The sequence below is a fragment of the Branchiostoma lanceolatum genome, chromosome 2 (assembly GCF_035083965.1).
Source record: "Branchiostoma lanceolatum isolate klBraLanc5 chromosome 2, klBraLanc5.hap2, whole genome shotgun sequence".
In the NCBI taxonomy this organism is placed as follows: Eukaryota; Metazoa; Chordata; class Leptocardii; order Amphioxiformes; family Branchiostomatidae; genus Branchiostoma; species Branchiostoma lanceolatum.
Genome location: NC_089723.1, coordinates 25477173 through 25505151, shown reverse-complemented (window position 1 = coordinate 25505151; position 27979 = coordinate 25477173). Strand labels below are relative to the sequence as shown.

The 27979-nt window shown below is 44.4% G+C and overlaps 1 protein-coding gene across 4 annotated transcripts; it reads right to left on the bottom strand.

Moving 5' to 3' along the window:
- Positions 1-23: 23 nt before the first annotated feature.
- Positions 24-27979, bottom strand: LOC136428188 (transducin-like enhancer protein 4). 4 transcript variants are annotated; one of them, XM_066417525.1, is made up of 21 exons: positions 27606-27979; positions 27341-27441; positions 26525-26588; positions 25660-25704; positions 18491-18553; positions 17940-18014; positions 17039-17065; positions 16436-16607; positions 15986-16005; positions 10260-10391; positions 9779-9979; positions 9524-9647; positions 7528-7691; positions 6659-6738; positions 6361-6541; positions 4804-5120; positions 4518-4629; positions 3124-3206; positions 2411-2514; positions 1892-1968; positions 24-870 (listed from the first exon to the last, which is right to left on the bottom strand). In XM_066417525.1, exons 1-21 carry the CDS (start codon positions 27627-27629, stop codon positions 763-765), a joined length of 2274 nt encoding a protein of 757 aa, XP_066273622.1. In that variant the 5' UTR covers positions 27630-27979; the 3' UTR covers positions 24-762. The 4 variants fall into 4 exon arrangements, with proteins under 4 accessions (XP_066273622.1, XP_066273624.1, XP_066273623.1 ...); XM_066417527.1 differs by having other exon boundaries at positions 9533-9647; XM_066417526.1 differs by having other exon boundaries at positions 15986-16002.

Here is a 27979-nt window from a genome sequence, read left to right as displayed (position 1 = left end):
CTGCTTTACTCACAAGTGTCAACGGTCTGCAACCTACTTCACAACTGAGCTTAGAGCCTACAGGTCATAACCTTAACTTACCTTCCTGTACCCCTGCTAAAACACCAAGGATTTTATCCTTTCTTTAACACAAATGAGAATAAATTTTATTTCTTTTCACCTCAAATTTTCTTTAATTGTTTGATTTAAAGATAAGACTGATACCAGCAATATAATTTAACTAGCCTTCTGCAGACTTTACACAGATGCACACATTTATGCAGAATTTTGCTAGTTACAAGTCCAGAATGTATTAGCCACAAGATAACAAAGTAGTCTTTCTGACAGTCTGTGCTGTTTCCTATGATGAGTGCTGATCTAGAAGGTTGGCTGGACATCTTCCACATCCCAGATTCTTGAGTCCCATTGGTCCGTTAGCCAGGTAAAATTTGACAGTTTGGATTTGTGTTCATTTGACACCACAGGAGAGTCAGGGTGAGGGTGTGGCTGAGGTGTGATTGGAAAGCTGGGGAGGTGGAATCAGTAAATGACCTCGTATACCGTGGCCTTCCTGTTGCCCGACCCGGTGACAATGAACTTGTCGTCTTTGGACAGGTCGCAGCTTAGAATGCAAGCCCTTTCTCTGGACTGCAGTCAAGAGAACAGATAAGAAGAGAAGGGAAAGGGAGAAGTAAGAATGGATGGGAAGGATCTCACTATCAGACCACACACCCTGCCTGAACCTCTGTGTCACTACTTTCTGTCATTTCACAGTGGGGCCCTTCAGTAGATGACTTCGTAAAGGGTAGCTTTCCTGTCGCCTGAACCCGTCACAATGTACTTGTCATCTGCCGATATGTCGCAGCACAGAACCGAGGATGACTCTTTGGACTGGGGGAGAAAGGACAACAACAAACAACACGTCAGACACAGAAAGCATTAGGAGACTGATAACACCACGGCGACCCAACTGTCACAAGGAGCAAATCTTGATGACTGGCTTGTCAATGCAAACTCATTTTGAGAACCATATTTGTTGTCCCCAGCGTACAACAGGCGCTGAGTTTTAGCGACCTCGTCTCACACTGACTGACAGAATCCAATTATTTTTGATGGTACGAGATCATGAGCCACCTTTGGGGATGGTCCCCAGGCAGACGATCCAATCAGTGCGCTCCTGGCGCAGGCAGACAAGCCAGTCTCTGGGGTTCGCTGCGGTAAGAATCAGCCTCCCCGGGTCAACATCAATGGGATGGCAAAGAAAATGCATGCATCCAACATTTTGGGAGATTTGTTGCCATGACAACATGCTAATACCACCATCATGCCCATTCCCATAGGTGACAGGTACATTGTACACCGTTGCCTGCACAACTCTGGTGGTTGGCTGTTTGGCAGCACTGGGACTTGCACCCTCCAGCCAATTATACAACAATTACCAGTTTTTCGTGCCAGAACTCCAATGGGGGCTCTCCAGCTGCCTTTTGATGATCTACACCACAGTGGTGCATGTTGAACCCCACCCCTTGATACACAATACTATAGACTAGTATTGACCAGGCTTCATGTGCTGACACCTTAATACCCTATGTGGACCCACCCACCCACATTTCTAAATTAGCAAATTCCTGTTTAAGTACGCAGCTACCTCACCGATCCCAGGGTATTGTTTGTGCTCTGTAATCAATCGGACAGAATGTCTCGGGGATCGTAAAATACGACAGATGGGCATAGAAGGCAACATTAACGTCATCCATAAATATTGAATTATCCATTCCGTCCCCCAACAATTGGCAGCAAAACTACTTCTTTCATGCGATATGCATGCCACGCTGTTTTCCCCCCGGAGTAACAGAAATGCCCTGCATGTAAGGCGGCAAAACTGCACCCTCTATTGCGTGCGAGGTCTCACCTGGAATATACTGGCGCCATAAGGAGTCCTCCAGGCATTCAGCAGGTTGTCCTTCCCAGTACTAACAAACCATTTGCCTGTATAGATGAACACACATCCAAATTAAGTGTCATGAATAGTGCATGGGGGCAACTGTCTGGGGACCTCATTATCCTTTATAGCTACATGATCAGGCAATGGCCAGGGGTAATAAATTTTAATGCCCCTGCAAACTAATGTCCCAGGCAATGCAAATGTGTGCAGGAGACAAAGTAATGCAGGCATAATCAGCACTAAGCCTGCTGACAGGTCATCTTCCTGAACTTTCAGGCAATTACTAAATAAATCTGCCTCTCTTTAATGAATACCAGGAGCCTAGACACAAGATGCAAGTATCATTCATAAAACACAACACTGCCAAATAAGTAGCAGATACCATTCCTGATTGTAATCTTTTTTCTTATTTCTATGCAGCTAGTTCTTTCCTGTAGGGCTAGCAGACATATTGGCGTGCAGATAAGGTAGGAGGAAGGGTCTCACCGCAGTAAGCGAACTTGAGTGACAAGACACAGCTTTCGTGCAGGTGCAGCTGGTACTTGTCTGGCTTGGTGTGGTGGAGAACCTCCACGTTACTGCTCTCCATGCTGTGGACAAACAACAAAGGTTGAACTGATGGACAGGAAAGAGTCTCATAGGTTCAAGCCCCCTATAAGATTGCTCTGGAACTGCAAGGGCGATTTTGTTTAATTTTGAGAAAAATACACTTGGTTGACATGCTTTTTGGTATGTACATAGCTTCTGTGATGATTAATATTAACAGATGACAATTATGTAAATTGGTATCCAATTTGCATAATCTATGAGAAAAATTTGTAAATCCAATGCATTCCATTAGGGGACTACTATACATATGACATATGTAACCAAGAAAGTGAGGGACAGAAATTGACGGTAAATGAATACCTAATTTGCATAATCAATAAGAAAATAGTAGCTAAATTATGCAAATCAGTACCAATGAGGACCCTATTTGCATAATCGATGACAAACATTTATCATAATACGTAATTCATAAAAGTTAACATCTTTTGGCAAAGGTTTGAGGTTGTGGAACTCCAGTTTAGATTTTTTTCTTCCTTTTTTTTTTCAGCACCTTTAGCATGTTCTATTATCAACTAAGAACTTTGCACAATTCACAGCTCACTTGGTTAAAGACATAAAAAGGAAACCTGAAGATGTGTATGTATACTGACCCGACAGCCAGCCACTCTCCAGTGGGACAGTAGCCCAGCGAGAAGATCTGCGAGGTGAAGTCATGTTGCTGTAGCTGCCGTCCCTGTAAGAAACACATACATTTACTTCGGCTCTCTCATTTCATTTCTGCTAGATACCACTCCACCACATCTCCACTATTAATAGCTCACAAAGCCTTACTCAAGGACAAACTTCAGTGACAATCTTGCAAGAGGTATTTTTCAGGATCCTTCTCACAAATCAGGTTCTTCATTAAAGAGGCAATAGAGAGCACAACTGACAGAATGAAATTTGATGTGACAGAAATCCAAATAGGCCACTCCAAGTTGCAGCAGCCTCCTTGTAACCGAACAGTGGGAAGTCTAGATACCATTCAAGCTTAACAAATGCTCCTATCTCCAGGATTTCCCTCCATGACGGAATGGCTACAGGCAATAAAGCTGAACCAAAAAAGGGGTGGATTTTATGAAGGATTTGCTTGCAGTATAAGATATGGGGAGCGCCCAGCATTGGCTTCAAATCTTGACAGGAAAAAGTAATAAATATGTGGAGAATACTCCTATGCTTGTCCCACCTTCTGGCAAGTACCGAAGACGCGAATGAGACGCAGCTCAATACTCAATCTTTAGACGTAGCCCTTGGCAATGTGACTGGTGGGCCAATATCAAGCCTTGACTATACATCATTGTGATTCTCCCAAATCATTATGAAATGACATGCCCAATAGAAAGGCTGCATGCAGCGGCTTTAATGCCCGTTCTGATTGAAACTGAAGGCATGACGGATCCGCAAGGATTAAATCAGACTTCAGTGCGTCCGACTGACTAATGCACCCCCATATGTCTCTGTCTGGGTGGGCTGAAACTTGTACAATATCTGGGATTGGGAGTAGGGGATGGCAAACCAATAACAGACGTCTTTTATCCCCCGCAGCTAATGCAAATTGGATTTTGAATTTAACGTTTCGGGTCGCACCAAAGCCTGTCCCCGGGAAATCTTTTTCATGTCCCTGTTTCCTCCGATTTGATGAATGCAGGATGTTTAGGAAAATGACTAGAGGTTGTGCTGCCGCGTCAATTTTTCTTTCTGGTAACGACTTGGGAGCAGCAAGAGCTGAATACTGATTACGCCTGGCATGTTCTTCAACAGAGAGTATGGTGGTGTTCAAGACTGCAGTTTAAAAAGTGATGCACTTTGGCTAAATTGGTGTGCTTAGTAACCAGAAGAAATGCTCAAATTTTGTCTTCTGTTTTTACGTGGTATAATAGTAACAAAACAGGGACAAATGGTACTCAGCAAATCCAATCTCTCTTTATCCAGTAAACATCGACATGCTACCACTGACATGCCTATAAAGCATTGAAATTCTTTCCAGAATAGATGTTCTTCCTACCTCTCTGAGGTCCCATGATCGTACGGTGTTGTCCAGACCACCTGTCCACAACTTGGTGCCGTCATGTGAGATGTCGATACAGCTTGCACCATCAGTGTGCCCCTGGAATTGTCTGGGAATACAAGACAGGAGAGTTATAATGTTGAAATAGGCAATGCTGTGGTACAAAGCAGAGACATACCCAGCTTTAATCTTCCAACTTCTTCTTTTCCATTTTCTACAAGCAACCAAGTGTGTTGGAAAAAAAAAAGAATATTTGTCTAATGTCAGTTGAAAGGTGTTTTACCTGACAAGTGTCTGGTTGTGCAGATCCCACACTGCGATGTTCCCATCACTGCAACAGCTGAAGCACACCTTGCTGTCTGGGCTTATAGCCAGGGCATAACATGCCGGCGCACTGGACGTCAACTCCGCCTTGATGCGTGGAGTCGGCGATGCCAGGTCCCAGATGGACAGGGTGCTGGCCTCGCCACCGACCAATAAGGTGCGGCCGTCCGGAAGGAGTTTGCAGGACCGGATGTAGTTGTCACGCGTGAGACAGTCCAGTTGGGAAACTGGGTTCTTGTTGCTAGGTTGGCTTATGTCCCACACTTTCACACAGCCCTGAAGGACATGGCAGAAAGGCCAGTAAGTCAGTGTCCCACGCCTGAAAGGCCACACCAATTACAAGTCAGGTTTCTTGGACTTTCTGTGGAAATTTGGGGAAGACTGGGTGAAATGGATGTGGGGATGTTAGAATGAAATCCAATGTTTGGGCCTTTTTGTTTTTGACTAGTGAAAGAGTAAGACATGAGCTCCTACTGTTCCTTTTGAATCACCCTGGGCTGTGATGATTCGTCATGATGATTCCTTGTACCCTCTCAATACGAGAGCACTTCGACACATGTTCAATCACAGCATCTAGCTACCAAAATGCTCTAAGAAGATCTGAGAGCCAAATTTCCATACCATGTTGCCACAGCAAGGCATTAAATCCAAGAAACATAAAACTTGGTGTGGCCTACGAGGAGAGGATGAGAATACAATACATGTCCTAACTTAAAGAGACAAGACAACACAATGGAGTTTATATCTTTAATTCATCTTAAACTATACAACATCTACAACCATCTAGTCTGTCTATGGGAGCAATTACGTACTGAGATGGCATACACAAATTTGTCGGTATTCTTGAGACAGTCTGCAGGATCATCGGGGATGGAAACGTTTTACAAAATGTTTTCTCAAGTCTTATGCATCCACAATAGTTGGACAGCCAACATAATCAATACAGCGCACCGCAGATGAATTGCTACGATTTTATCAACAACAAGTCGTGTGGTTACTTTCCGATGTCCCATTCAGCCTACTAAATGACTTCATTACAAGAGAACAGGCACCACAGATTTGGGCAGAGATACTGGGTTTTCCCATTTCTTTTACATTATCAGCCATGGACGTCAGTAAATCGATAGTCCCTGGCCAAACGGCACTGGTGCACTGCATTTATCAAAGCTCCTCAACAAACATACCAATACATATAAATATACACAGATATACATAAATACAATATACAACTAGTGCAAGATATCTTATAGAACTATACACTATTTGCTCTATAATTGTTGCCTTCTACCATAGACACATAATACGTAGCAAATGGCTGTGTTCAGCAAAATAGTCGAGACGCTTCAATTCTGGACAAGCCATGCCTGCCTGCTTTTTTGTTCGTGAAGTTGTTTTATAGCAGCAGAATATGGTGGAAAAATATGAATTCAGCTCCTTATTTCGGGTGTTCGCCATTTGGGTGGCAACCATGGTAGTAGGCACTGGTCTCGGTCTTTGCTATCTCTCCTGTGCTAACCTTTCCGCCGGTGTAGATGTGGCGCGGGGGGTTACTGATAGTCACGGCGCACACCACCTCCCCGTGGTTCAGGGTGTTGATCTGCCGTGCGTGGCGGGGGATCCCGGGACCGATCAGCGCATCGGGAGGAAAGGGGACGGGCTGCATCTGTCCGTCAGCACTCACGTGGAATGAATAGGCCCTGTTGTGGAACATGGGCAAATCAGTCAAACAGCTATTGAACATGGAACTACAGGTTAGACTATAAACTTCTGAGAGAAGTGAAAAGAAAGGTAGGCGACAAACAGTGTGGACTTACGGTTTCCCACCAGGGATGGAGGCAAGGCTGGGGGGCAGAAGTGCCGGGGCACGGGCGTGTGGGTGGGGGTCAAACCCAACCTGTGGACACAGAGAAGACATCAGTATAGCAGACTGATAAAACAGGTGAGTCTCTTCTGATTTACTATCTGGTGAATATTGTTTAAGCATTATATTTTCAACATGCCAAACCTCACCAAAGATTCCATTCAACCTTGACATCCATGTGAATTTTGTAATCACCTACATCCCTATGATAAACTGCAGACAGTGTCATTTGGAGTTACCAAGGACCTACCTAACAAAACCGGAAATGACCAACACTGTAAAATTGGGATGACATCCAGAAAAGGGGAAACAGCATACTTTTGACCATAATTTGACAAGACATAAAAGAGTTAAGTTAGGGACATGTCTACAAGACAGAGACGGGAAGTTACATACAAATCATCTAGAAAATCTATTTATTAGCAGACTTAAGCAGCTCCCATTTGATACAACTGCTGCCTGTAATGTAATTAGCAATCAATCATCTTCCTGCTGTCATTGTTCATACAGACAGCATTAATTAGCTTTCTAAGGTTTTCTTCTTAAAAATGACAAGAGACTTAGCATTAGAGACAAGTTCAACTTTGAGGCTTTGTATTCGTCTGATGCAGGGCAGTCTCCAGGACCTGTCCCTCCGTCCTGAGACGGAAATTTGCTTGTTGGGACAGACACACATCCCCCCCCCCCCTTCTTAAAAAAATTCTGAATCTCATGATGTGAAAATGTATTTTTTGTAAGCTTAGAATGACCGATTTAACAACAGGAATTAACAACAATTTCAAGCTGGAGACAGCCCTGGTCTGATGCTATACCGGTGCGTACCATGGGGTTGCGTCCGTAGGCGTTGTTGAACTGTGGTGAGATGCTGTTGTGCATGAGGCTGTTGGAGTAGGCCGACGGGCTCGTCAGGTCGGCGTGGGCCATGTGCATCATGGGAGAAGAGTACGGCATGGCCATAGTTGACATGGGGGTACGCAGGGCCGGTGCTGGAAAACACATAAAGGAATTGGAAATGTCATTGGAGGGCCCTCAATCCCCTTGCTTAGGCTTTGAAGAGTGAGAATTATTACCATAAGCAAGTGTTCAGTGTGTTATTTGTGGGGCAGGGATCACTAGATATTGGCTAAGGCAATTGGATCTGGCAAGACGTTGGTTTATCACGATTGAAAAATCTTTAGCAGACACTCAGGGGCACTATCGACTGGTATTGACTGTACCTTTATGTAAAAGTGTATTGGACTGCTTGGGTTATTGATTTACTTCCTAATTATGGGATAGCCTTGATTTTCCCCCTCGCAAAATAACATTCATCCGCTGCGATCCGAATCGATCTGGGCAGGTGCAAATGACAATCCTGCACGGAAAGCATGCCAAGCACATTAATTTCCAGGACCAATTTCTCTCCAAGGACCCAATTAGGCGCCATTTCAGCGAGGCATAATCATAGTGATGTGAGCAATTGTGAGCCACACTGCAAAAACAGATGGCACCATCATGAAGGTACAAAGCCGCCGAGGGTTGGAACATTCCAGCTCTGCCCATCTTCTTCTCTTTGGCAACACAAATGGACTGATCACACCACTACAAAGCCAGGGAGCGCCACACTAAGAACCTTTTCCCTAGAGAATCAGCTTCAAGCGACTAGATTTCAGTCACTGCGATTTACCCACGTCAAGATAATTTTTTTTCCTGGAGTGTTAACTTCTTTAAAGTAAAACCTGTTTCTTCAAATGTGCATCGCTTTGTTGCCCATGTCTTTTTGAGTTCTACCACCTCTGTGATTGTTTGATCTTTTCGTAGCTTGATCTTTATGATCAAAGTAGGCTTGAAAACTGCATTATTCTGGGAACAAGGTCTTCCTGCATCTTTGCTCCTTTATTTACTTACCACTAGCAGTTCAACAAGTCACACCCCAATAGACTACATAAGAACCTAATCTCCTTTGAGGGGCATGCAGTGAAAATCCCCAGGCTTTTCACTGGACAAATCTGAGATAATTCCTGTTTCCAGGGGGAGAAAAATATTTTTGGAAGTGATCAGCCACATGGATGAACAATGATTGAGCCGTGTTTGGGTAAGAGTTCAGCGCCACTGCATCTGAATGTGGAAACACCCGGGAAAATATCTCTACTTAGGGGGTGATTCTATAAGGGATCAGGGGGCTGAGCGTGCAAGGAAAGCCACCATCCAGGCATGACGGAACCAAGCTCTTCAAGAGGAGAAACCAAACACAGGCAGCCACACAATGGAGGAAGAAGTGCCCAATGCATGGTAGGTTGCCCAAATAGTCTTAGCAAAATAAACAAGGCAAAAGAGTGCGCTTCTCTGACAAAAGCAGTCTGTTATGTGTACAGATATGGTGTGGGCGGGTTTGGTTGTCTCTTCTTCCATTGTTGGTTCACCAACAGTTTGAGTCACCAAAACATTCCAAGGATACTGCTGGTCAATCCATGCATGTGGGTAAATACAGCCACTGCTGGCCTGATCTCATCTTAGACACACAAGACTAACAGTCCCTGCATTCCTGAAATGGGCTGCTGGTTTTACCCTGAGGTGTAGGCTTCTAGGGACGCTAGTTACATATGTCTTTCTTTTCCATGGTCTTTTCTTCAGAATAAAATTCCAGAAGACACACACCAAGAACTTCACATCAGTCCCACAGTGCTTCACTTCCCATGAAAAACAAATTTTCACACAAACATGTCATGCAAACCTAGCATGAAGTAGGTCTGAATGATAGTTAAGTAAACAGTGGGTCATGCCATTTGACATGTGCTAGGGGTGAGCACTTCTAGTTCACAGGAAGTGGCACACTTACAAATTGTACCTATTGGTGGAGCCTTGCCCATAGGTTTGCCAGAGTGTCCGGAGGCTCCAGGTGTAGCGCTGCCGCTGGGGGTGGGGGAGGAGGGCTTCGACACCGGTGTGGTAGACTTCTCAACCTGTCAAGAAAAAATTTTTTTTTAAATTAAGCACCAACACAAGAGATGACGGAGCAAAAGAGATGATAGCCAAATTTCAACTTTACACAAAACTCAAACTTCATTCAAGAAACGAATGGTCCTTTACTCACCTCCTTGTCTTTCCGAGATGAAGGTGTGCTACCGCTGCTAGCAACACTGTTGGGGCTTTCTGGTCGCTCCTTCTTTGGAGGACGTGACTTATCCAAGCCATTTTCCCGAGGGGAGTGGGTCTCATCATTGCGTGGTGATGGGGGGTCCTCATTGGACACATCCACAACAAGGTTGTCATCACTCTTCTCACCTTCACTGTCCTAATGGTTGACAACAATTAAGAGAAAATTACATTTTCCAGTCTAAGTAAGTAACATAACATTAACATATCCAAAGCCAGGATTTGACACTTAGGTTTCTTCCTACAGACACACAATTCCAAGTCCCAATGTTTTGTGGTGATGGTTGTTTTCAATGGTCTGGCTTTCTTCAGCTTATGTCAAGACTCGAACAAGAAAGCAACATTTAAATACTAACAGTTTTTGTATTATGAACAGGACTTGTATTTGATTTTGTGGTTTTTTTCTTCATTTTACTCACCCCAGAGTCCTTCTCATCCCTTTTCCTCTTACTGCTGCTGCTGCTAGCATTCTTGTCACGGTCATTCACATGATCTGGCGTGCGGAACTTCTCACGATCGGAACGGTCGCGGTCGCTGGGTGACAGGGAATTCTGGGAAGGAAGATGAATGGAGGTGTGAATTTCTAAGAGAGTACTTGATGCATAGCAATCAGTAGTGTTTTGATACAGTCTGAGTCACCGAATGAGAAGCAGGCATGACATTGTGACTTTGTTTACTGTGTCGTGCCACTGGCTCACTGGCTATGTTCATGGTCTGGTGGGAGGCAGTCTTGTGTGGAACCGGAAGAGCTAATTGGAAACCGCCTTGAAATGCTAACATGTTTGTTGGTGGCCACGCTAGCCTGCAAACCAGCCTCTGATACTTGAGTGAGCACCTGGCCATATGTTACAAGAATGGCACGAGAACTGATGGAAAATGAGTGATATCTTTTCTTCTTAGCAACATCAGATGGTCATAGGGCCAAGTTTATTCAAGCTGAAGGGAGCATCTGCATCAGTTAAGTCTATCAAGAGGACAGGATGACTCTTTGCAGCAGCTTGCGAACCCTTCAGCAGGCAATTCTACACCCTTTGTCCTCTATCCAGAGGTATTGAGACAGGTATTTAGAAAGTGCCAAGCTTTATTCTTGCCCATCGAAGCCTGAAATAGGCTGGCCCCTGGTTTACATACCCACGGCATTGCCTCAACGCACGGGTGCAGAACCAGGGGGGTCAACAGCTCTTGTAAGTGAAACGTAATACCCTCCGCTCGATGACATATCGTACAGTCTACACGGCGCAGGTCCTTCTGTGTGCTTATCAAGCGGAACGTACAACACCCAAGTCAATGGTACTGTTTAGAGGGTGGATTGATTTTCCATTGCACAAGGCAAGGACCAATACAGACACTATCGAGTTTCTGCACTGAGTACACAGAAATCAGACACGGAAGGATTACAAAACTCTTTTGCAAGTTTGACTGTTTGGACAGGTTCGGATGGCAATTAACAAGGCTTTTAGGGTGTCCTAGGAAAACAAGAGAGAGAAAAGGGGTGCATGAAGGATGACAGTTGTTTAAAGTCAACCACAACAAGAGTGCCCTGTATAAACACTGTATTATTTGGAGCGGAAATGACGTGAGGTAATGACTACGTTGCACGCCATTCATGCCATGGATGGGGTATCACTGCAAACCCTACAGCGAAACGGAACAATAGGTGACAACATGCGGTCACACATGGCACTTCGCCCAACAAAGGCTGTGGGCCCCCATCACCAGCAAACACCTAGCAAAAATAACAATCTCGTTTTTACACCCTGTGCCGACAGCGTCAGCCTGTGCAAACATACCACCCAGCACAAACATTTGCCTCTTTCCATCCTTGAGAAAATTGCAAACAGAGAGGCTGTATACTGAATCCACAAAGGCACGGAATGAAAGAAACCCTCAGGAAGCCCTGAGTACACGCACCTTGGCTAAGGTATCCAAACAGAAATAATTCCTGCTCAGCGGAAAGAGGCCGCAATTAAAAGAACACAGTGCTAGTCAAATATAATCAACAAACACAACACACCAGCGCTTTTTTCTCCCTCTCTGAATAACCAGAGCAAACATCCCTGGGTAAACTAATTTTTCCTCAGTAGAATGGAGGGGGCTCAATTTTCAGACAAATAAAATGGCAAGGTAAACCCAGGCATCCATAGAGACATGCAGCATTACATCAACAATGTTCCAGCTAACCAACTGAGCCAACAAAAGCAAGAAAGGCATTTCTGGGACACAAGGCCCTGACAGATCGGTAAACAGGTGATAAGGCCAGGCTTTCATTCAAGGTGGAGACAGCTGTGGCAGGACGCTTGCTAATGAGCGCAGACAACAAACAGATGAATGGCAACTTCTCCTCCCTGGAGTCCTCACCACACAATTAGCTCTTTGACTCCAAGTTCATCAGTCAAGTATGGGCTGTAGCTCCCAGTAACGCAGGCCCATAATCCGCTGTATATTCATGATTCAATTTAGATGCCTCTGCCCAGCAACCAAACAAAAGTCGCTTTTTCGATCCTTGGGGGCTGGCTGCTGTTATGGCTAATGCCAAAGGTTTGTTAGGACAGGTTTTCAGACAACTTTGGGTACAACCATCTTCACCTACTGACAAGTCGTCATCCCCATTTCATTAACCGACACCTAAGGAACCAACCTCGGGAGACAAGTCTGCTTTTGTTAACTTCAGTTCATGTAAAACTGTCCGTTTGAAAGCAGCATATTTATACCTGGCCTCATTGAAATTCAACACGCACACACTGCTATGGTCTTGGAGGTAGAAAGTGCCTTGCAACACATTGCACTAAGGGAAATAACCCTGCCCGACTTCTAACACAATCAGAGGCATGAATGCACCTTAATGCTGTCATTACCTGGCTGACTGAGCCTCAAAGCAGCCCTGGTAAAGGCCAACATTTTACACCTCATGGAAATATATACAGGGGATGGGGTATTGCAGGGCCTTTTGGGATACATTTGGCAGCACAAAAGCCGGTGTGCACCCCAGATGCATTTGCATCACCCATTTTCTGCCCGCTTACACTGAAATTGTTAGTGAAGCGTGATGGTCTCATGATCGGCATTTGCATTTCAGTTGCGCTGCGGCTCACAGTGTCTGTATCTACTTCCTGCCATCGCTTTTGATTGTGACTGGAACTGATTCCAATTCAAACTTTCTACTGGATCTGTAGGAGCAATTCATAACCATCAACAACTGACATGAAACCTTTGGTTGAATAATCCCTACCATTAATGACATGGATGATTGATTTGTGCATAATCATACAGCCAACACCAGGGTACACATTAGAATAAACAGAAGGACAGATTTACGTTTCATTGTTATTTGTACCTGCTAAAGAGGATTAAAGTGTGGTTGCAGGTGATACAGAGGTGAGCAGATGTCCACCCTGCTTGCATGATTTCCCTAGTGGTGGGGGGTGTCAATTGGGCAGAGCAATCAGGAGAAATGGCCTTTTAATTATACAGAGTGATGGGGCACCTAGACGATGGTGAGCAGTCAGACAAAGGACCCGGCTTTTTTCAGGTGAATTAGCCCAGTCAACAAGCTGAGCCCACCCTCTCCACAAAAGGAAGCCCTGAATTCACAAACGGATTATTCAAGAAGATGCCGTGCATGCTTGAATGCCTGCCACTGTTCAGTGCAGCCTGGTTGACTTTATCTCCTATTCACTGGCAAACAATCTCAGCCCAGTACAAAAAAAGAAGTAGACAATCTGGGGAAGGGAATCTGTGTCATGCAAATCTGACGCCTGATTTACATCTGTAAACAACCTCTTCAGTCCTGAATTTGACCTCTTGTTTTCTTCAAGTCCTTCTCCCACAGGAGACAGTATTACAGATTAATTATGCCCTACTGAGGGAAGACCCAGGGGGGCTTAATTATTGCCCTGCAGCAAACAACAGAACCTGATAAACCTATTCAAATGTAAACAATTGGGTGAAATGAAACAACTGGCAGAGGTGTCTGAATCAATCACTTATCAGCCAGAAGTACCCCGCCCTTCCAACCTGACAACACCTCCCCCACCTTTGGCTTTCACACATTTTGTTGTTCGGCAATAAGACAATAATCCATCCGTACCAAAGAGTCAATTTTGCCTGCTCATGCATAAGTCATTTTTGAATGGCACGCCGTTTCCCCCAAATCAGACCACTTGGATAAATAAATTATCGCGAGTTACAAGCTTATCATAATCCCAAAGTTAATATCTTGCGTTAACACCTCTAGGCCTGCCCAGAGTTGACTGAAAGTCAGTTCTTGCATTATCTAAGACAGATTTGAGGGATCAATAATATCTTTTCTGCTATGGCTTGTAACGGCTTGTTTTATCGCTTATTCACAGACGACTATGTGGGAAATCTCTCTCTGCACTCACTATCTGTACATTTATTTGATTGGCAGTCCAGCAAGATTTAATTTGTTCTGAGGAATTTGTACCTAATAATCTTATACACAATGCTCTGTGTTTTTTCCATCAAATAGCAGGCCTACCATGAATACAGGTTGCAGTATTTGAACAAGGTTGATTGATAATGTTTGCTTGTGTTCCATCTCAAATGCTGGTTCTGTATATACACAGGGCAAGCTGCAGAGACCAGGGTAAATACAGGTCGGAATGTGCCAAATTTCTCATCACTCCACTGCAGTGCCTGTGATTTTTCCACGGCAGCTCTAAATTTCACAGTATGAGTCAAACAGCAACCTTCAGTGTACCCAGCATACTTTAACTGCAGTGCTTTTGACAGAGAGGCAGCCGATGACAAACAAACACCAAATCTCAGAACACATATTTGACAACACCAGAACTCCAATAGACAGACAACATTGACAGAGAAAACAAACGCAACTGTGAGGGGGAGAGAGAAAAGTACCCACACATGTATCTGCTAAATATCGTATACACATAGTATGTTTTACTTGTTGACAGGCTTGCCCTAATTGCTTCTGTTAAAAGACAACATCTGGCTCCAAATGTCTACAGCTTTTTTTATAACATACAGGACATTAGTACAAGACTTTGCCTCATAAACAATGTAGGCCAAAGTTTTATATTTGTTTAATAACTTGAGCCTGTTGCAAAGCTTTTTTCAGTAGGCAAATCCCCTTTGTCCCCAAGTGTACAGAAATGCAAATCCAAAGTGCTAAGACTGGTTGGGAACATCTGTGAAAATAAACTGGCGCTGGCAGCCCAGATTAGGTTGGCATTACACAGACTCTAAACATTCCACAAATGATATCCATCCACACTTTAGGGATGGGAGGGGCTACATTGAGATGATTCAGATCTCCCAGGCACATCATAATGCTAATGTTTTCACATCAGCATTAGCTCTTTTACAGTGCCAGCCATAAGCACATTATGCCAAATCCAATGATAGTAAATAATTCAATCAATCCTTCTATAACCCACATTACAAATATCAAACAGGAAGTTGGGCAATTAGATGAGAATTTCATTGGGTAATCTCAAGGGAAGGATGCCAAACAAGGAATTCGATATGAACTGTGAATTCTAATTGTGATCACAAGCCAGTGTACCATAGATGGAACACAAGTTAATTAGACCCACCCAAAATTACATAATTATCTTTAGTCATCCACAATTAATGTTTAAAATCTGAACAACGACATTCAGTGCAGAGAACTTTATGTAGAGTGGATGCCTCCTTCCCTCCCAGGGAACAATGTGTGATGGCTGATTGTACCTGCCCATATCTGTCACTTCACCCCACCGCCAGACCCATTAGAGTCGATGAAAAATGCATAAGAACGATGACCCGATGCCCCTTCCTCTCGCAACAAGCAAGTAAAGTCATCTCCACCCCCTGACATTACATCGCTGCCCATGCATACCATGCCTCCATTTCATGCTCACTCCAATATTGCATGTGATGCCATCATGCGATGATCAATTCCTGTTATTATCACCCATTAGCAGACGCACCGTGCGTGGAAATTCGCCCAAATTATGCATCCATGATAGATGGTGGGATCACAGTTATTACACCCTGGCTCCCCCTGGGGAACAGGCTGGTAATAAGAGGATGAATATGCTCCTCATGCGGTGAAAAATAAATATTAATCTCTTGGTTTTTGTCGATACCTGGGGGACATGTATTAAAATGTCAGCCAACTCACCTGTCTAGAGGGTTCTCCTGCTACAGTGGTGCATCATGGGATAGGAAGTTGGAGGACATCAAGGTTTAACAATGTCCAGCCAGACAGAAGACATGAAAATAGAGGGGAAAATATATCAGTGATTGTCTCCTTTCCTCCAGTTGGCTCTAAAACAAATGAAGCACTACAGTTTAACTTGATTATTTTTCTTCGTTCAGATCTACTGTACTACAAATCCTCTCTCCCGTGTAATCATATCACATCACAGCTTTACTACTCTTTGCACAACAAATTACTTTCATCACAACTGTCCCGATCAGAATGGACGCCAATCTTTTTAACATGATACAACCAGTATTTGTCAACATGATCATTATACATACAGTGGTAAATAGACAGTTCTTTTGACAAGCATTATGCACTTATGCTCAAAATAAACACTAAAACAACATCAAAGAACACAATACTCACGCTTCTCATCCTTCAAGGGGTGGGGGGCTGATCCGAGTGCGTTGGAGAGTGCCAGAAGCCCAGAGCCGCTTCCCTGTGGGAGTCCTGGTGGCTGGAGGCCGGCTGGGTGTGGGGGCATGGGGACCGGTGGGGCATGTGGCTGGTGGAGGTGCTGTGCTTGGAGCTGCTGTTGCTGTTGTAGACAAATAGGCACAAGAACCGCCATTAGAGAGGTCATTAGCAAATAAGGGTAATTAGTCCTACACATATGGACAAGTCACATCACCCCACAGCACAAACATCACAATACCTATGGCAAGGGGAGGGGGCAGGCTTTACAGAGATAGGGGCCAGGCAGGCTGCAGGCAATCCCGCGTCATTAGGACAGCAACCTAGGAACACCAACTTATTCTGCACTACACACAGCGCATGCGGGAGCTAGTGTTGCTGGGTAGAATGGAACCTCGCCTAATGTTGCCACTTTTACTGGTTTGGACACAACCACGAGAAATGCTGACTTTTGTAAGCCAATTTCTCAAGAAGAAAAAGGTAAGACAAAAAACTCGGGTCAAACTTAGGCAAGGTTCCAGCACAGTCACAAACCAGTAAAAGTGTAGTACTAACCAGAAAATGCGGGAATCCTGCCTGCTTCTGTGGGGGACAGAACAAATGAGAAAAACTCTTTTCACCAGGAGGTGTGAGGAGCCACATCCACATTCAACACAAGGAAGCCAAGAAAAATTCACAGCAAAGTGCCAGGATGTTATGTGCACACAGAAGGGTAATGTTTAACAACCTCAGAGTCAATCCATGCCAGGAATCTGGCATCCAAGGTACGCTAGTAAGACAACGAGTAACAGCACACATTTTAACATAAGGGCTTCAGTGAGGGCGAAAGCACTCGGTAGCAATTTTGTGTACAACCATCATGTCACCTCTCTATTTTGTTTGACCTCTAGTGTTAGTGGCTCCACTACCAAATAACAGGGAACCATGTTAGTATGAGAGGCTAGTAGAAGGTGGGAAGTCACAAATGCCACCCTAAGAACTACACATCACATCAGAACAGGACCACTTTGTTATCACATGCTTCCAGAAGCAACAGCACTCTTTTCATTCTCACACAATGTCTAGTTTTAGTGATACAGAATTACATCACACTACAGCATGAACTGCACAAATTTACTACATAAATTTCCTCCTGGAGTTTGGTTCCAGGTCGTTTAGGTTTTGTCATCGGTGGCATTCACCACATATGCGTGAAACATAACAACTACATATTCATAATACATATTGACACAACAGCGCAACAGAAATTCATTAATGAGACAGGAAGCTCTTATGAAAATCACACATTTGGTAGCATCACTCATACATCAAAGCAAGGATCTATCCGGAAGAACCCACTTGTGCTCTGCCTGTAATTTCCAAAGAGTTGTAAATCTGGGTTCGTTCAAATTTCCAGTGCTTGCTGAGTAATGTTATGTAAGACTGCACCATGTTGGTGGCAGAGTTTTGGTCTTACCCCTATGATAGCATTCAGTTCAGTCATCGTCACCTGCTTCGCTCTTTCCACTGCCGTGGCAACCTGCTGCTGATGCTGTAGGAAACACAGAAAAGGAGGGAAAAACTGTTCAAGCTAGAGTGCGATGGGGGCAATTCAAGCACTGAAATCTGCATCATGAAGTACCGCTGATGGTACTAGAAAGTTCTCAGCATGTGAAGTGAATCCTTTGGTGCTGGATACTTAAATTCACAAGAACCTGAGTATTGCACACTTACACCTTACTCCAATACTACTTCTTGCCGAGCTTGCCTTTAATTTTGAAAATTGTTGCATGTGGAGGGTACGCAAAAGAGAACTTGTCTAAAGCAGTCTCCTTCTTGAGAGCAGTGTAATTCCCATCCCCCATGTACTTCAATGGTTTGAGTTCACTCCACCTTATAACAGCAATTGCACAGTCTCGAACAGCCTTTTATAGAAGTAATCCAAGTTGAATGACACCACTTAAACCTGGGTCACTCCCACCCAGAATGAAAAAAAATGGTGGCCTTTCCCTTGGATAAGCTACTTACCTCCTGGGATAGGAAGGGAATGACCTGGGCACAGATGGCATTTAACCGCTTGGCAATCTCCGTCTGCAGCAAGGAAACATGGGAAGAGAAAGTCATTAGTTAGCGACAGCAGTCATTCATGGTCTAATAGTCATCGCTGCAACGATCCGCAACTCTCCTACACAGCTGGGTGCCCACGATGAATCTACTCCTCATCCGGCTTGTTGAATATTTATCGGGGGTTTTCAACAGGATTCGCAGCCGTGAAATGGCCTTTTGCGTAAATCCAGCATGAAAAATATATAGTCGGACACAGTCCAATGAACTTCTATTAGGATGGGGGCAAGCTGTACCATGCTGATGCGCAATAATGATTAGTGAGGCCCTGACTGCAAGAAAATATAATTTGTTCGAAGGGATACTTTACTTTTCAAGCAAAGACAAATGAAAGAGGAGGGCATCTTCTGTTTTCATCAGACTTTTCAGCGAATGTTATCATCAAAGAATAAAGTTGTGCCGTGTTCTCGGCGATCACAATTTAATAATTCCAGAGATACAAAACCATAGGGATTACCATTACATACTAATTCAAATACCAACTGGATATGACATTTGGATGGCTGGATCATGTGGATGTGCATCAGCTCACCCAACCATGGCAGCAAACTAAATATTAAAGTTATTTCTCTGACAAGAGAGGAAAATCTAGCAAGACAGAACCACCTTGATTTCTAGCGGTGGGAGATAGGGTCCAGAGCACAGTGATCTCCATTACTGCAGAGGTCATGCACCGATGAGAAATCTTCTAACTTTTCCTTCAAACTACGCTCAGCTGGCTTTGACCAGCTTTTCTGATTAGAGTGCATCCTAAAATCAATTGACTTGTGAACAGTGGAGCGAAAGGCCAAGTCAAGCCACTGGAATTATCGGCGCCCTTGACAAGTCACGGACCTTGTCTGGGGAATTCGGTGGGATTGAATGCAAAAGATTTGTTCATCATCCCTGCGAAATTGTATTCATGAGAAATTAGGATATTGCCTTGGGACAGCGATCTATCTTGATAATGTCTACCAAGGGCCCCAGGCTATACTAAATATCCATTAAACATGTGCCTGTCAAAAATTTTCATTTCCAAAATGGATGGTCGATGTCTTGCCAGGTCTCCACGGACCGATAACATCTGAAATTTGGAGTGGTTAATATTGAATGATATAAAATTGACTTCTCCACTGCTATGTTGAGGTCGACATTTTTCCTAGTTGTCTGTGAGACGCATCAATTTACTGGACTTTTGTCTCATCGAAACTTTTTCATTGTTGTATCTTGTCCAATGACACATTCAAAAATGAATCCAATTCTTCTTTTTTTTTTCAGAAAAAAACAAGACAATTGCATCTTCACGCTTAAGTCACAAATCTTTCTTTTTCACACTTCCAACATCACAAGGGCACCTGGCAATTCCACCCCCCTGGGTTGCCATTATATCACCTTGTATATACAGATGTATTTGGGGGAGGTGAGCTGCATTAGCAATATAATGAAGAAGCTTATTATTTTGTCCAAGTCCTGTTATTATGCCAGAGACTGCACCCCCAGGGGAGGACACAGAAAAGGCAAAATGGCTCTTTTGGTATTGATGGCAAACCAATTTGATTCACAGGCCATTGGAGACCCCCAGGCTCATGACGAAAAATGGCAATTGCTCCGCAGGGAAATCAGCTCAACAAAAATAGCACTTTTGTATTCAATAAAAGGGACCTGCAGATAATCTGCACCATTTGCAGATTTGTACTAAATGGGAAACTGCAAGTAGGGCCTGATGTGATTAAATGTAAGATGGGTTCTCCATTTTGCTTTGTTGATACATTTTAGAGGAACCATTGATCTCCTATTATCCAGATGGGCTCCTGCGATCGATGGCATTAGGCACAGATCCATAGGTTGTGTCATGTTATTGAGGACTGCCTACCCATTGTCTGATAGCATTGTCTAACAAGACAGGAAGGTCACTCAGATCAACATGGTATCTAATGCTTTAATCTACCTTTGGAGACACAGACCAGTAAATCTGTTTTCCAATAATCTTTAAAATATTTGAAGTTTGTCATTCGGACTAAATAACCAAGGAAATGTCATGCAATGTTATTTCTGAAGACAAAAATGATACAGTATTTCCTTTTCTAGGCCTTTTTTTTTGTAGCAATGCATTGTGGCTGATTTGAACGTTGTTCCATTATGCTCCCACAGGAAAAATGCAATATTGCATCACAATGCAGAAGACCAGAAAGGGGGCTTCCTGTCTGGTATTTTCTCTGATCACTAACACCTGCTCCTAACATGACCCATTGCCCACATAATAGAATGATGTCATACGCTGGCTATGATCTTACAAGGGGCAAAAATTCTTCCTAACAACACACCCACCCGAAGTGGTCGTAGGTTATGTGGTGTGTGTATACACAACATACCATGCTTTCCTCTAGCTTCCTCTAGATGAGGCCATGCAAATAAGGAAACACAAGCACAAAGGATATCCTGTTTGGCCTCAACTCATTGCCACCTGATCCCCAACCACAGGGTGACCAGAAGCATTGTGGGTAAAATCAATCATGGCTCCCTCTGGTGGGAACAAACCTGGTAGGGGTGTGTCTGATGAATTTTCTGCTTGCCTAGCCAAGGGACAAGTCTTCTATCATCTTTTCAATGGTGCAGATGCCTGTGTCTGCCAACAACACATCAAGAAATACCTAACTTGAAATCATACTCATGGACTCGAATTCCTGCCACCACCTCAAACTTTAATCTAGTAAACTCAAGTTCCTTTATCTTTACACTTCAAAAAATGTTCTTACAAAGCTACAAACTCCCAGAAACGACATGTATCTACAACCAACAAGTAACTATGCCTAAATTTCATCAAAGTATAATATTCAGCAGAAGCTGCTTTTGTTGTTGACTGAATCAGTGTCCTAGACGGGCCGTTATACACATTCTCTCTCTCGTTTGCAAAACAGAGAAAACACAGGAACTCAGTTTAACCAGGATGAAGTACTCAGCCATACCAGCTTCTTGCTGAAGTTTTCTGTGGCAAGTCCTTCAAATCTCAACCTTCAAACTTTAGGACCCACTTGTTTTTAAGGAGGATATGCAGTCTATAAATGTGGATGATAAGGACCATTATGAACCCTCTGAAAAGCTGGCATTTCCCGGTAAAGATAAACATCACCCTGACACTACCATGAGTGCTGTTGAATGTTCTAGTCTGAGGTCCTACATGAATGAAAGGGTTCCACTCCAAGTGCGCTAATCATAGATGCCCCTTTATGAAACAGGAATTGAAGAGAAAGCGTGCGGCTTGTTGGCCCTCCAATAGTAAGTATATGAGCGCTGAGCTAAGTGGTCACCGAAACCTTAGAGGGTGCATCATGTTCAGGCATCCCCTTTCTCAACCTGCCCTCTGGAAAGGCTCCATCAATAGGTAATGTGTCCGCACCCTTGTTACCAATACTTGTTAAACTATAGGTTTACAGTGCCCCTGTGTGGCCTAATCAGGCAGGCCTCCTTTTCTTGCCTGATCTGTCACTGCTCACAAAACACCCGCACCCGCAGAGCGATCCCCTCTAAGTCCCTTTCTTCTTAATGGCCCGTCATGGTTCTAGTGATTGCACTGTGACTGCGTACAAACACTACTTCCCAGCTGCCAATGCAGCCGATAGGCCTTGGTCTGCACTTCAAGTGCAGTCAGTGTTTACACGAAGGTCTGAGTGTTTGATCGAGGAACACACGCAGTCAGTGACGCTTTCCATCTGTGCAGAAGGCTGATTACATCGTGGGCAGAAGGATTAAGCTATACCGGTCCAACTTTTCTCCGCAAACATCACCAGAAATGTTTCCTCTGATCTAAAACTGCCCATTTGGATGCAGCAGCCTGGTTGTGGAGTGGATGTGGGCACAGCTTTTGTTTGCACAGTGAGGTGCAGTGCCCCATCCTGGCGTGAAAGCTGTTTGCTCCTGTTGTTGGCAGCTCAAGTAGAGCCCTTCAGTCCCCCTTTCACACACACCGGATAATTGGCGCTTTTGTTGAGCAGAGGCTTTCTAAACACTTCTCAACTAAACGATACTTTTGGCAGTCAAATGCTAACCCAAGTAGTTGATGGTTTGGCAAACTGTTGATGGAGCAGTGCCATCCTTGCCTTGCTAAGGTACATGAAGAATACTGAGGGTGCCTGAGCCATGCAAACACAGCCATCAGTGGGATGGAGAAGAGGACAGACCCACAGAACAGTTAGCCCTGACTGAGTACACAAACCCAAGACTCCTAGGAGGCACAGGAATAATATTTACTGAACAAACATCCTTGTAAAGGTCTGACAGGAGATTTGGCCACAATGGAAGGTAGAAAAGAAGGGGCTGGTCCATACATGCGCTGTTGCTATAATCAGTGAAAACATGCGCTGACACTAAGTCCAGGAAGCCCCTAATTTCAGTTGTGTACTATTTTGGCAAAAACATCCTTCTTGCAAATACCAAAGATTACAACTCTTTTCTAACTGTTAAGTATAACAGACGACCAGCTAAATCTGAGAATAGAGTAACTCTTTATCATAAATTCAACTGATAACAACAATAGACTCCCACCCAGTGGTGAACCTCGCATATGGTGGTAATAACAGCCTACCTCTCCCCCAGAACAAAAGAGTTCCCAGCACTACTGCTACCAGAAACGCCGCCAACTGGTGACATGTACTGGTTTCAGTGCAGCTTGAGCAGAACAACACAAATACAGCTAGGTAAATGGACCAGGGAAAGCCAGACAAAGGGTTGATATGAAGATACATCACCTCCCTAGGCAACTGGATACTAGAAACACACCCCTGAGGCTGAGTGTATGTGTATTCTAGCCAGCAAGCATCCCATTTTCACAAGACTGAACATAGCATGGACTGATTCTCATAGCCTGCTTCTGATCGGGTCAGGAAACTCAAAGTAAAAGCAGTGACCTTTCCCAACTGCACAGGGCAACATCCTCACATCACAGCGTAAAAGGAAAGGTCGGAAGAAGCCTTTTTTCCTAGGTCTGTTTATCTGTAAGTCCCAGAAAGGGAAATGACAGATGGCAAGGGGGAAATGTACCTTATTTGGAACATTTTCAGCCATCAGCCACAGCAATGTGTTGTGCATTAGTCCTCCAGACAAACTGGCAATTTAGCACTGGACCTTTGAAGGCAGGCAGTGACCCCTGATGGGGTCTGATATGGAGCACCCTGAGGTTTTCATCATTTGGGGCACGGCTCTAGCCAGCACCAGTTTTGCCGTAAATTTACGGGACTTTGCTGCGTGTTACGGACAAAATTCAAGACCAATCCGTAAACCTTGACGGAAAAAAATCGGGAGAAAAGATATAGGCAGGGCTTGAACTTTTGCAAAGATCTCCAGAAAAGAAGCGGAAGTTTGAAGCGAGGTCGATTCAGGCCATTTCTATCTTCCGCCGGCGGCAGGTGACAACCCCAAGGTGGCTTTATAGGTAATAAGGTGACAAACGGAGGCGCGGAGGTTGCCAGTGGTTCGTGGGCCGAGAGAAAATCAGCATCGTGTGCCCCCCTCCCCACTACTAGTGCCCCACTACAATTCTGGCCGGTCGCATCGGGCTGACGTTTTTTTCGGCTGTTTTCCCCGGTTCACCGCTAGTTATAGCCACACAAAAAATACTCCGGTAGTTACCAGGCGTTCAGTATTTTTTGGTAAACATTGTTAAAGTTTTACGCCGAGTTACACACACCCTTCCCGCGAAAACTAGTGTTGATAGTTTTAGACCTCAGAATCAGATATAGTCTACCAATAACAGCGTTCGTTCACGCCGCGTCACGGAAAATCGACCAATGACATACAAGTCTCGCGGTTCACGAGAGGCGCGAATCCGCGAGGTTTTAGCAGAAATTGATATTCGGTGCGAAGATGGGGCTTGAATCGACGAATTTTGATTAAATCAAGTGGAAGTTACCGGAGAAATCGACCATGGAAAACACGGAAGGAAAATATTGAACGTCTTTAGGGCGTTCTGTCCAAAGTAGGGTGTCTCATTTCCTACTATATTTAGTACAGGGCGCAAACGGGACCGGTACGACGCGTCGACCGGTGTTGAAAATTTCTGCCGACTTGAATTCACGTGTATATTTGTCAAATAAATAAGAAAGTTTTGTGGCGCTAAATTTCATTTATTTGCCGATTGTATACAACGAGGGCCCAATTAATTTTTCACCCAAACTTGCCCCTCAAAATGCTGGAGATAGCGTTTCAGAGGGTCTAGATTTAAAAATTTCCCGGGGGGGAATACCCCCGGACCCCCCTAGAATTGTCGCGCCTACGGCGCGACGCCTCGCGCCTTCGGCGCTCGATATGTTAGGTTTGTACCAAATTTTAGGGCTTACGGGATAAAATTTCAGGCTGGCTAGAGCCCTGATTTGGGGTGCAATATAATTACTCCAGGCTGTCAAACATTTCCAGGCAAGGAGATGCTAAAAAGTTCAGAAATTACAAACATATCTAGCCTGAGGACATAGCATGAATCACTAATGCATGCCAGATTAAACTGTGCTTATCCCCCGCCTTTGAGGTAGTATGACAACACAACAAGGATTTATAAAATGAACCATGTTCCTCAAACAGGAAATAAACACCAAAATCAGGCCCCAGGGGCTAAAATTATATGCTCAGACACAAAGCTCATTCAGGGTAAGATGATATGAATTATGAATATTCGATGCACATGGCTACCTTTATAATCACCCAGGGGGATAAGAAGACAAAGTTACCTACCGCTCAAGTAGACGGAAAATATGCCGCAGCAGTACCTAATTACTACCTTTGCATTCAATCCCCCATCACTGTTATTACACATCCCACTGTGGCATCCTGACTGCTCATTACCATAGAAAAATGGAAGTGTGTATATATAATAGATGCTATTAGGCATAACCATCCTATGGGGACCCAGCCATACCCCAGAAATAAATAATTCAGTTGCATTTCTAACCCACAGGGACACTACCTGTGGGGAGTTTTATGCCAGAAAGAATTAAGAAGTCTGTTTCCCTGACCTTTGACCAGGGGGACTAAAACTAGTAAAAGGCAGATGCATCGGTCCCTAAAGAGTTACTGTTACTGGGGTAGAGAAATACTGGATGACTTACCTGTTTGTGCATTTCCACATTCAGCCCGTATGACATCTCGTAATACTGCAAGAAGATTGGAAAGAATGATCTTGTTACTTTAAAGCTGAACATCATGAATTTTTATCACCTATGGTATGGTGCAGCCAGCATAAGTTAATCAAGGGCTGGCCTCACAGGAACACACCAGGAATGGTATTCATTAGACAGGGGGTGCTGAGAGAATCGAAATGTCAGATGCTAACTCCTTCCAAAGGGAGACACATGCAAATCAGGCTGTCTGGAACATTTTGTGATTTCCTCAACATGTTGACATCAGGAAAATAAAGTTGCATGACCAGAACATCCTCTAGCTTGATTTCAGAACAGAAATGCCTGACTGCAGCACTTAGATAACAGAGTAACAACTAACATAGGCCTTTTAACAAATACATGCACTAACATGTGTCCCTGTCAAGGCAGCAAACTACACTACTGTCTCAGTTCCATTAATTCAATGGGTGTGTGGCTGAGCTGTGCCTGGACAGCTTAGGCCTCTACTAATGAGTCTCCTCTGTTGGGCAAAATAATCCTGCATTCAGGGCTAGCCACCATCTGACATGCCATGCATACATATCCACCCACAACCCAGGTCTAGTTGGTACATATCTCAATCTTAACATGAGATGAGGAGCAAAAGTGTTCGCACTGCACCTAGCAGTTATACGACCGCGCTGGGAGATGGCCGAAAACATCATGCGTCCAATTTTGCTTGCTCTATGGAGCTGAGTGATGACCATCTAAGCAGCAGCGGATGACCTTTTGCGCTGGGAAACCAACCACCCATTCTAACCCTGTCATCCCACCCCAGGAAGCCCCAAGTAACAGATGAGAGGAAGCTATTCACCATGACATAATGGCGCTGAAGTTCTGTCTTCTCTGCTGCCAGCTTTTCATACTCCATCTTCAGGCTGTGGGATAAAAAGGATGATGTTGCTGTTAGAGGAGAAGTCAGGAACGGGGGAGGAAGACCCTGCACAAAAAAGCAAGGAAGCCAGCCAAACCAACCATGACAATACTAGTGAAGGTTACCAAAGTTCCAGTTCATTGATTCCATAGATTTCACACGACGCCATGTGAACATGTTCAAAATATTCAAAGTTTAATAAACAAAGGTGAGCAAAAGGTTCTAGGGTCTATGTGTACTGGACCATTCAATGATCTCTATTTGCTAAGCAGATCAACAACCCCAAGCGGGTTTATTTGCATATAAAATGGCTGGCTGGCTTTGTTTCCATCCCCCAAACAAGCGATAGTTTTCATATGGCGTTGTCTTGTTAGCTCGAGACCCGATCACCTCTGACTAAAATAGTTACATTTGCTGTTGTTTCTCTCCGCGAAATGGAACTGCTGCGACATGTAAATTACCACAAAGACAATAATAAAATGTGGCGAACAAAGAATATTCGGTGACCCTCTACGACGTATTCGACAATTTGATGACCTCATAGGTACGTAATCAAGTCAAACAAATGTACAGTACTTAGACATCGATGTTCTTAAAAAAGCAACGGTGTATATTTCAACTAGAATTCCACACTGACACAAACAGGGATGGATAATAGAAATCACGGTCGCGAGCCACACACACTAACCCAGCCATCGGGCGGGCTGGGTATCATACGTCGGCTGTGTTCAACGGACCGCTGTCGGCGTGGCCTACCTGTGATATTGCGCCTGCAGGAAGCTGAATTCCTCTTTGATCCGGTCGCAGGACTCCGGGATAGTGAACTTGAAGGGCTGTCCCGGCTGGTGGGGAGGAGCCTGTAGGGAGAACAAGCCGCAAATTAGCGGACAGGAAAACAGAGAAGAACGGAAATATAAGCGTGCCAACACATCCAGCGGCTAACTTCGTGGATCTGCCTGCCGAAGACTTCTATAGAACATTTCCCAAAACAAAGGCTCCTGTTTTCTTTTCTGAAACTTACGGGATGTCTGTTTTGAGGATACATCTCGCCTGGTTCGCAGTCGGAATCTGAGTCACTGAACACGGTGGAGAACGGGGATAAATCCGTCTGAAAGCGGCCGACTTTCAGCCAAGCGCGCTCGGTACAACTCAGCCAATGGCGCCCGGCGCCAAAGTGCGGATCCGGACACAAGAACTCCGCCGCTAGCTCGTTTCACAGTCCGATTCCCCACTCCAACAGCGATCCTTCGGTGCCGGCAGCTCAAAACCTCTGACAGGGGGCACGATCGCCCATAAACCGGCAAGAAATCGGGTTCCGGGCGGGAGCAAGAATGCCGCAGAAATGATAATTTGGTGCACGGTCTCGCTTCGCGATGTGCAAATGCCACACACAGA

Coding starts and splice junctions, on each gene's coding strand:
- LOC136428188 (XM_066417525.1), bottom strand. CDS start 27,629: ATGTATCCTCAAAACAGACATCCC. Junction 17,066..17,939: donor AACTGAATGCTATCATAGGG/GTAAGACCAAAA, acceptor TGTCCCCCACAG/AAGCAGGCAGGATTCCCGCA. Junction 9,980..10,259: donor GGGATGAGAAGGACTCTGGG/GTGAGTAAAATG, acceptor GTCAACCATTAG/GACAGTGAAGGTGAGAAGAG.